At 41.1% G+C, this 10,679-nt stretch overlaps 1 protein-coding gene across 1 annotated transcript in view; it reads right to left on the bottom strand.

Annotated features, from left to right (window-relative positions):
- The window catches only part of HPRT1 (hypoxanthine phosphoribosyltransferase 1), a 31,983-nt gene extending 24,970 nt beyond the window's left edge, over positions 1-7,013 (bottom strand). Inside the window, exon 1 of the mRNA XM_029241439.1 lies at positions 6,841-7,013. Within this exon, the coding sequence (XP_029097272.1) occupies positions 6,841-6,867 (27 nt within the window). The 5' untranslated portion in view covers positions 6,868-7,013. The remainder of the gene's footprint in view (positions 1-6,840) is intronic.
- Between the last annotated feature and the right edge of the window lie 3,666 nt (positions 7,014-10,679).

Here is a 10,679-nt window from a genome sequence, read left to right as displayed (position 1 = left end):
GGGAGGCGCAAGAGGGAGGAGATATGGGGATATATGTATACGTATAGCTGATTAACTTTGTTATAAAGCAGAAACTAACACACCACTGTAAAGCAATTATACTCCAATAAAGATGTTAAAAAAAAGAAAAAAAAGAATGGGACTAGGACATTTGTGTCACCTACAAGAGTATTTCAAGTAAGCATTACTTTTATAATGCTTCATAACAAGCAAGCATTACTTTTCTAAATTTTATAAACTGAAATTTAGTTAAAAGTTCTGGGAAAAGAAGAGCTAGACCTTGCTAGATGCTACGAGAGGACAAACATTGATATCAGGCTCATCAGAACAGATCTGCTATTACCTGACAAGAATGAAAACGTACCATTTCATAGTGCTTTTAAAGTCAAGATCCGGAGCACCAAAATGGCTTCCCTGAGACTTACTCACCCCTTCCTCCCAGTTACTCACTGCTTCTGCCATAAGCATAAACCAGGACCCACCCAGGACTCTTTGAAACATGCAACACTTATAAAGCCTACTGGTTCTGTGAAAATGGCTCAGTGCCTGGCTATGGGTTTTGCAGGCAGCCTAAGAACTTCAAGAGTCTTGTCTGTCTCAATCAAAGCCAATGTGAATTCTGCCCAGAGTTCATCCCAAACATGCAGTTTAACACAGACAGACCAGCACAGATGTACCCCCCCCCCAAATAGGAATTCTCTCTCTGTCAACACGCCAAATTAATTTCCAATTCAGGGACTTCGCTGGCGGTCCAGCGGTTAGGACTCTGCGCTTTCACTGCTGAGGGCCCCGGTTGGGGAACTAAGATTCCACAAGCCGTGTGGCGTGGCAAAAAAATGTTTTTTAATTTAAAAGACTCTTTTTTCCAATTCAAAAGGTTTTATTTTCAATCAATACTATTAGATTTATATATCACATTCAGTGTAAAAGGGTTGATATGTTATTTCAAGATGAAAAAAAACATGTCAATATAACTCTTCCCAAAAGGCAAAAATAAGAATTCATAAAACCTGTATCACTTGAGGTACTTTAGGCATAAATTCACAACTTTGTTATAATTCACTATAAATACATGGGGTGCATTTATGGGGGTCCCAATTTAAGAAACATATGATTTGGCCATGCATAGATAATTGTCAGAACTGGGCAAGGACTACATGAGGGTTCATTATACTAATATGTGTACCTGTGTATGTTTCAAATAAAGTTAAACAGGAAGCAATTTATTTAAATGATAACAAGGCACCAACATCACTTTTTCTCAATTTTACATTAATGAAAAATCCAAGTTTTAAAAATTCATATTTAATGTTCAAATATGTATTAGAATAGTAATTTTTAAATGGTGAGGACCTTATTCAGAACCTGTAATTCTTATCACTAACATTCAAATATTTATTGAGTACCTACTATGTTGTACATACTAGAGAGGATTAGATAAATTTGACACAACTACCCTCAAAGAGCTTACAGTGCAGTAGAAGATATGACATATACATGAAAAACCATAAGACAGTGTGAAACTATTTTAAAAATACAGAAAAAGTATTATGGGAGTTTAGGAGGGTACTCAAACTCTCACTCAGAAGCCTTGCTTGCACCTAGACCACTGACAATAAGAAATAACAGAAGATATAATTCAATAGACAGGAATTTGTTTTAATCATCCCAAGCACCAAAGCTTCATATTAAACAGGGCTAATAATCTCAATCTCTAGAAGAGCTAGAGAGAAATATACTTGGTGGCCTTTAATCTTATCAGCCCTTATTTGTTCCATCTGATATTGGTTAATATCTGGTATTAATTAACCCCATCTAACATGGATTAGTTAACAATCCAGTGGGTACTCTGATAGGAAGGGATTGCAATATGTTTAATTATATAAAAATGCATTCAGCACCCACCTTGATTAAGGTACTATGCAATAGATTTTGTAGGGGGATACAAAGATGATTATAAATTTAGAGCCTTCAAAGAGCGTATAATCTAATGGAAAAGACATATACACATACAACTAACTATACAGCACATTAAAGCTTATAATCTGTACCAAATCTAACTTCACAAGCCCACAAACGTGTGATTATCAAAAGTGGTTATACACACTAAAGATAAACATGGAACCCAAGGTCAGCCAGCACCAATGACTCCCTCCTAAAGCAATATCAAGCTTAAAGTAGTCATTATATTCTGTTGCCTAGGATATAAACTGAGTAAATTAGACTGGTATGTCTCTGATACTGAATTAGCACAGCCTTCTAAATCAACTAGGCAATAGCAATGCCCAACTTTGTATATGAGTATAAATCACATCTGTTTTATTATTTGTGACTTGGTGTTGCATGTCTAAGCACGTGGTTATTACCAACACCTTCTAAAAGAACTGCATTAGTCTGCCACAACAAAATACTGTAGACCGGGTGGCGTAAACAACAGTAATTTATTCCCCACAGTTCTTTAGGCTGGGAAGTCCAAGATCAAGGGGCCAGCAAAGTAGGTTTCATTCTGACGTCTCTTCTCTTGGCTTGTAGGCAGCCATCTTCTCCTAGCTATCTGTGTGCTGAGCGCTGGGGCTGGAAACTCTCCGGTGTCTTTCTTAAAAGACCAGGGCCCCACCCTCATGACCGTACCTAATCCTAATTACCTTCCAAAGGCCCCATCTCCAAATACCATCACATTGGGGGTTAGAGCTTCAACATATGAACTTAACATAAAATGGCTGAAGATCGCAAAGAAGGTCCTGGATGGCTTTGGGGAGGGCCCAACCCCAAAATATTTGGGGGAGAGCCCTGGAGGGGCTGGAAGTGGTAAACAAATGAAATGTGGTTTCTCTGCAGATCCACCTTTCCTACTCTGATTTCCAGTTCAGCCAGAAATGGCCAAAGGATAGGTTATTAATAGCTCTCAGTTACTTACCATTTACCCAGACAGTTCAGAAATCTGACTGCATCTCCTCAGAGCTTTAAAACATAGCTCTCAAATTCTAACCTATCTGTAATATACTTGTTAATGGTAAAATCTACAAGGCACTTTTATTAATATGAAAGATTATTGAAAATGTAACATTACTATATATCTTTTGTCTATTTGCTATCATAAATTACCAAAATAATTTTATTTTCCAGTAAAACTGAAGCCACAAATTCTTAATAACTATGTGTCACATCGATAATAATGGTTTCCATACATGAAAAATTTTGTGGTTTACACATGTCTAATTACAGAGATATACTATCTAAAATTACAGTAAGCATGGAAATTAACTCGAGCTAAGACAACACATGCAACATCAATTCATCATCTGTGAGCAGGATTGCTTAAGCCTGTTTGTGGTCAAAAAATGACAATGTTCCTGGGTCCAAACAAGACTAAATGGAAGTGAGGAAGCGAGTCTTTAAAAATATGAATTAAAAGATGTACAGTAATAGATAAAATACATTTTATTTTATTCCTAGTAACCAACAATAATTCCAAGCTTCTAGAATAGGCAGAAATGGCTAGGTGGCATATTTTTACCTTTTATATTCAGACACTTTAAAATTCTCAGAAAAACCCAAAGCAGATGTGTCATCCCCTTGGGATAATTTGTGACAACTCAGGATATCGTAAGACCAAAATTATGAACTACTGATGCATTTATCCCTAAATGTGAGAAGAATTAAAAGGTTTACAAGAATCTAAGGGTTACAAGAATTAAAATCAGCATTCTATCCAACTCAGGGATAAATTATTACCTGCTTCTACGTAAGCGGGCCCATAACTACTATCTAATACTATCATCTTTCCTTTCCAGTGTGCACAGTGGAACAACAGGCATGTTAATTCTGGGCAAAACATAAATGCCTATCAATTATCAGAAGCACAGTGCTGAAGATAGTAGTTTCATAGCAATCTGAAGTGTTTGTTTGAATTCTTATTAGTAGCAAGTTATTCTAAATGTTTGTTAGTAATTTGGTAGCCACTGGCAGGAAAATAACAATCCAGTCTCAATATTAACGATGGTGGTTGACACTTTTATAGCATATAAATCTTACCAATGCACACAATATACAATTACAGATAGGAAGAAGAGCACACTAGCACATCTTTATCATCTCTTCACAGGGGAAAAGAATGACATGGCCCAGTTACTGCCTAGTGAACTACAGAAATCTAAAAGAGAACTTCAAGACCCCTCTTCTCTGCTGATCTGGTTGGTCCTTTTGTCTTTTTCCTACCTCCTGCCTATGGACTTTCTGTGACACCTAGATACAAAAAATGGACAGAAAACAATTAAGATGAATCTACAGTATGCATGTCACGTTAATCAATTTGTAGAATGAAACCCCCAAACTCAACTGCTCCATTTTTTGGTGGTCACCAAGAATAATTTTGGTCTACATTGTCAGTCTAAACCCTGATGATAACAATGATAGGGTTGTGGACCAAAAAAATGCACTATTTTATCAATTCTGTGAAAATTATTAGCAGGGTAAGATTTAAGTCCAGTTAATAAGGGTTACATTTCTAGCACTACCATCCTGAAATTTAGAAGATATTTTATCCACATAATGTATATCTGATGTTTCACAATAACTTGCAAAAATTCAGAAGCTTGTTCTTTGTTCAAGTGTGTCCAAGTTTACCCTGGAAGTTTAGAGAGATAGTTACAAGTAGCATGGGTCATATCAGGCAGATCTGCAGGTCAATTTCATCTAAGTGATACTGGGCAAGTTATCAACAGTTCACCAATCTGTGCCTCCAAGGTCACACTAGTGTTTATCTCTCTCCCTCCTATTATGTATCTTTAGGGCAGTTATATTAGATAATGTTGCAAAATATTTACTTCAATGCCTAAAGCATAGTAAGTACTAAATAAATATCTACTACTGTCACTATGAACCTAAAAGTGGAGAGGTTAAGAGCAGACTCTGGGGCCAGATAGCTTAGATTCAAATCCTAGTATTGCTGGGTAATCTTGGGAAAGTTACTTAACCTCTCTGAGCCACATAAATTTTTTAAATAAATATCAAACCAGTTAATATGTGTAAAGGGCTTAGTAACCAGCACACAGTAAGCACTATTTAAGTGTCCGTCACTGCTAACATGAAGACAATTTCTGGGATGGAAATAAAAAAAGGAACAGGAATTTGCAAACCGAAAACACAATGAATATCTTGATGCTCAAACAAAACTAACAGCCAGTTCTAGCAAAAATAATTCACTATATGCTGGTGCAGCCATTGGACCCCAAAGCTTAAAAGCATCTAACTTCCTCAGCAACTGAATAAAAACAGTTGAGTATCTACTATTAGCATAACATTTAAGTGTATGGACCCTCCTTGAGAGAGACCTAGGTTTGAGTCTGAGCTCCTCTTAATAACTGTGTGACACTGGGTATGTTACGTTAAGAGGTTAAGTTACTTAACCTCTCACTGAGGCTTCAAGGATTCCTCATCTGTAAAACGATAATCATACTTTTGTTAGAGGGTTGTTTTGAGGACTAAACAGGACTATGTAGGTAAACACATCGATAGATATTATTACTATTCCCAGTCAGGAACCACGCAAAGGTTGTTCATTCACAAAGACCGGCTGTCCTTTCAATAACACCATGAGGTAGTTAGCACCTCAGTTATACATAAGACACTTAAATCCAGAAAGGTAGTTACCCAAGGCTACACAGCTAGTAAATAACCCACGCAAGCAGGATCCCAGGCCAGACTCCATTAAGAGCACTACTCTTTACCTTAAGTCACAATGCCTAATATGAACTAGAACCCTTCCCTTTTTAGGGCTCAAGTGGTTAATTATTTAATGTATTCATCCAACAGACCATCACTGAGAATTTCTTGCATGCCAGGCACTGTACTACACGCTGGGGTTACAGCGGTGATTCCTGCCCTTATAAAGTTTATGTTTTTGTGGGAGAGACAATCAACAGGTAATAAGGTAACTGCTAAAATAATAATAATAATAATAGCAATAATGCAGGCTAAGGCATTTAACTATTGAGAGAGGGTTGGCTATTTTAGCAAGCGTGATCAAAAAGGGAGGGTAAGGGGAGGGAGCAGCTTGGCTTGTTCGAGAAACAAGGAAAAGAACCAATGAGGCTGGAGACAGGATACCAAAGACGGATTATGGTGCCAATGCCCTTGAAGGTAAGGACCAGATTCGCATTTTTTGTCCCCTGCAGCATCAAAGTGCATAGGATCCGGATTCAAGCAGATCTGATTACGAGGCCTGGCTACCTCTGGGCCGTGGGAAAGCTACCTAATATCGGCTAACTACTTTCTACGTGTGTAAAAAGGTAGGCATGGTTACCGCTGCCAAGGCTGCCGTGAGGATGCAATGAGGCAATGCGCATTCCCACAAATAATCATTACAATGTCTGCAAAACTAGATTAAAATACCAGTCCCCGCATGCCTCCCATGTGGTCGTTTCCGTGCTCCTGGTCCCTCTCACGGAGCTGCCCCGAGGACCTCACCCACACACCGCAAATCGACAGGGAAGAGCCCCTCCTAAGAAAGCTCCCACCCTCACCCCGCCAGATCATTCCCGAACTGGCCCACGGCCCCTCCCCATAGCACGCTCGCAAGCGGCACATGTCAACCAAAACGCCATTTCCACCCTCTCCTCCCACACGCAGCCCTCCTTCCCGGGGCTCTCCAGAGGCGGCCACCCCGACCTCACCGTTCCATCCCCCCAACCGCCCGGGTGTGACGCGCGGCCGAACCCAGGAGGCTGCGGCCGCCCCCGCCCCCCGGCTCCGGGCCACGCCGACCCGAGCCCGCACTGCGGCCCCGCGTCTCGGGGAACGGCCGCCGCCGCCACGGGCCTGGCGGGCCAGGCTGCTCACCACGACGCTGGGGCTGCGGGTCGCCATAACGGAGCCGGCTGGTGCGCGGGCTGAGGGCAGTCTGAGGAGGAGGAAGCCGGTGGCGGGGCCGAGAAGAAGGCGGAGGCGCGGCAGGAGGCGGCGCCGCGCGGGAAAGCAGAGTAGTCCGCCCGAGCGCTCCTCGCCGCCGCCGCCGCCGCCGCCGCCGCCGCCGCCGCCGCTAAGAGCTCAAGCGCAGCAGGCCCCGCCCCCGCTCCGCCCCGAGGCCCCGCCCATAACGGCCGCGCGCTCCCCGCGCCCCTCCGTGGGAGCCTGCGGGTTTCCACGCTCCCGAGGTGGCCGTGGGAATTTTCTTCCCAAAGAAGCGGAGACTCCCGCGCAGCCTCTCTTCCTCTTTCCCTCAGTCTCCCATCCAGAAGGCTCCCAAATTCCCAGACCTGCCACCGCCCTCCTTTCTTCCCAGTGGCCCTAAACTGGGCGCCGGCTCTTCAGGTTCCTTGGACTGCATTGCGGCTTCCATTTTCCTGACTCGTGGCCGGATTTTAACAAAAATCTTTAACTGGATATAAGAGTTGAGACCTAGAGCCCTAGAGTCAGCCCGATAAGGGTACAAATGTGAGGGGAACCCTTAACTGTTCTGTGACCTTGTGCGAATCAGGCTCACTGAGCCTCTCTTTTTCGTCTCAGTAAAATGGGGATATTATTAACAAGGATCGTTGAGGATTAAAGAAGATGATGTGTACGTATATGGTGTGTGCATATGTGTATATATATATATATATATATATATATATATATATATATATATATATGGTACAGCACTTAGGACAGTGCACCATCAGTAAATGGGAACTATCACCTTTGCTGATCTATATTCTTTGCCACCACAATTCCCGATACGGAAATGGGTGAAAAAATCTTCCCCGACTCTCCAATAGGTCGAGTAAGCAAATAAGAGTTGTTCCATTCCTAACGTGCTCATCTGTGTAGCTCCAGCACCCACCACAGTGCCCAGCACAAAGTTGGTGGCCTCCATTAAGGCCACTGAGGGAAATGTGATGGTAGGTGATTTGTGAAACGGGGTAAGTCATTGAACTCAGAGCTTCAGTCTCTTTCTCTAAAAAATAGTGCTGCTATGAACTTTTTTGTTTTTTTACGTATCTTTTGGTGAACATGAGTGCATTTCCATTGGGCATATAGACTTTGAAGTTCGTATTAGCACATTTTTATTACTTATTCTTTTAACAATCATTGTTTCACTGGGAAATTAATTCAGAGAACTTTCGGTTATACATTTGGCCCCTGACACAAATGGACTCAGCCACCCACACTGGTTTCTCAATTAGATACCAACAGTTCAGAACCCTTCCAGCTTGCTTCTGGCTTGCAGTTTCTTTCTCCAGCCCCTATGGTACCACATACTCCTGTATTTTAACAGAGATTTGAAATAAATGGTGAAAGCCCAGTGACTTTAAAGACAAAGAAACAGTCATTATTTCAACCCTGTCATTCTAGGTGACAACTTGGAGCTTTTACTTGTGTTTAAAATTTAACACAGCAAACAGAGTGCAGTCTACAAGACGTAATCCTTTTGTTTGGTAAGTGAAAATCTGGTTAATGTATGAAATATTTTACTGAATTTGGACAATGTATTTAAAATTGAAATGTATTCTTTTAAATTTTTAATTGTTTTAAAACTAAAGATGAAATCAAGAAAATAATGTTTTTTACTAATTATTACAGAAAATAATTTTGTCAGACAAAATAATTTTCTCGTATAATTTTGTCATTCTGGGTGTCAAATATGCTATGTATGCCACCGATCTTTACTAGAATATCTGCATGAAGGAAGAAATAAGGAAAGCATGGGTATAACCCAAGATTCCCCTGCCCCACTCCTGACTTTCCAGAAACAGTTTTGTAATCCACTTATGTGGACATAATGAGGAATTATTTCTGTACCACAACCAATTCTGAGTATATTTCTGCTCCACACATTTCTTCGCTTAGTAAAAACCTTGTTTTTACCATGGTGCTGTGGTCCACCAAAATTTGTATTTCTATTAAAAAAAATTATCACTGCAACAATACTTATCCTAGGGCTTCCCTGGTGGTGCCGTGGTTAAGAATCCACCTGCCAATGCAGGGGACACGGGTTCGATCCCTGGTCCGGGAAGATCCCACATGCCACAGAGCAGCTAAGCCCGTGCACCACAACTACTGAGCCTGCGCTCTAGAGCCCATGAGCCACAACTACTGAAGCCTGTGCACCTAGAGCCCGTGCTCCACAAGGAGAAGCCACTGAAATGAGAAGCCCGCACGCCGCAACAAAGAGTAGCCCCCACTAGCTGCAACTAGAGAAGGCCCGTGTGCAGCAGTGAAGACCCAATGCAGCCAAAAATAAAAATAAATTTATTTAAAAAATACTTATCCTAAATGTTGAATTTTCAAACTGAATTTACAATAGCTTTCTCAATGTCAGATGTTTCGCCTTCATCAGAATAAATTCCCATTAGCTTTACTTTGATTCCATGAATTGGATGACAAATTGAACCATTACTGGAATTAACCAATGTGATGGTTAATTTTTATGTTTCAACTTGGCTTGGCCATGGTGCCCAGATATTTGGTCAAACATTATTCTGGATGTTTCTGTGAAGGTGTTTTTTTGGATGAGATTAACATTTAAATCAGTGGACTCTGAGTAAAGCAGATTACGTTCCCTAATGTGGGTAGGCCTCATCCTATCATTTGAAGGCCTGAATAGAACAAAGGCTGACCTCCCCTGCAGGCAAGAAGGAATTCTGCCGCCTTTTTGGACTGGAACTGCACCTCTTCCCTGTGTCCAGCCTCTTGGCCTTCTCCATCAGATTTTGGACTCGCCAGGTCTCTACAACCGTGTGTGCCAATTCCTTAAAATCTCTCTCTCTCTCTCTCTCTCTCTCTCTCTCTCTCTCTCTCTCTCTCTCCACACACACACACACACACACACACACACATATCCTGTTAGTTCTGTTTCTCTGGAGAACCCTGACTAATATAACTGATTTTCGATTTGAATCATCTCACGATATCAATATAAAACTGACATCATTTAACTGTGAAGTCCTCCTGCAAATAGAGCTACTTATTAAAAGGTATTGTTTCACTTTTCATCATGTACAAGGAAACCTGAAATCAAAAATGAGTAAATGAATTTTGAAGAAGTTATTTGATCTAAAAAAAGTCATTCACGAGCAATATGAAGATACCCTCTCTGCAGCTGCATCTTGTTAAATCACCTTTGCTGCACGGCCTTCTTAAAATAAGTACAAACCTTTGAGGTAGATGATGCTGTCTCTGTAGACATGTCTTCTGGTTTTCATGTAGTCAGTGATAATAACTATCAAAAATGTTTTGTTCATGTTACACATTCATGATCAACTTTCTTGAATAACAAATTTGGTATTTTTTATCAGTTATGCACTTCAGTTTTTTGAACCCATGCTGAAAGGGTGGACTGCAAATTTAAAAAAATAAGGGTTGTAGATTTGCAACATATAATGAATGACATAACCATTGTACCAAGAGCATTCAGATTACTCGCTGTATTACGTTCTATGGCAGGACATATTTCTGCCTCTATTTCCTGAATGTATTTTACATACACGTAAATATGTAATTCCCTGTGTCTACTGGCCTACTGACTGGTGGCCTAGCAGCTTCTTGTATCTTGCAGGTTTTGGCACGGGCACACCCAGCTGGCACATCCAGTGTCCAGCAAGGGGCACAGTGGTGAATACTGCCCGCCCCCAATCCCTACCCAGGACAAGAATGAGTCGGTTGTCTTTAACTCCTAGTGTCAGTGCACTTGCTTTGTT

This window comes from Monodon monoceros, unplaced genomic scaffold (genome assembly GCF_005190385.1).
Source record: "Monodon monoceros isolate NGI ecotype Baffin Bay Population unplaced genomic scaffold, NGI_Narwhal_1 Super_Scaffold_22, whole genome shotgun sequence".
In the NCBI taxonomy this organism is placed as follows: Eukaryota; Metazoa; Chordata; class Mammalia; order Artiodactyla; family Monodontidae; genus Monodon; species Monodon monoceros.
This window is presented reverse-complemented; position numbering and strand designations above follow the sequence as displayed.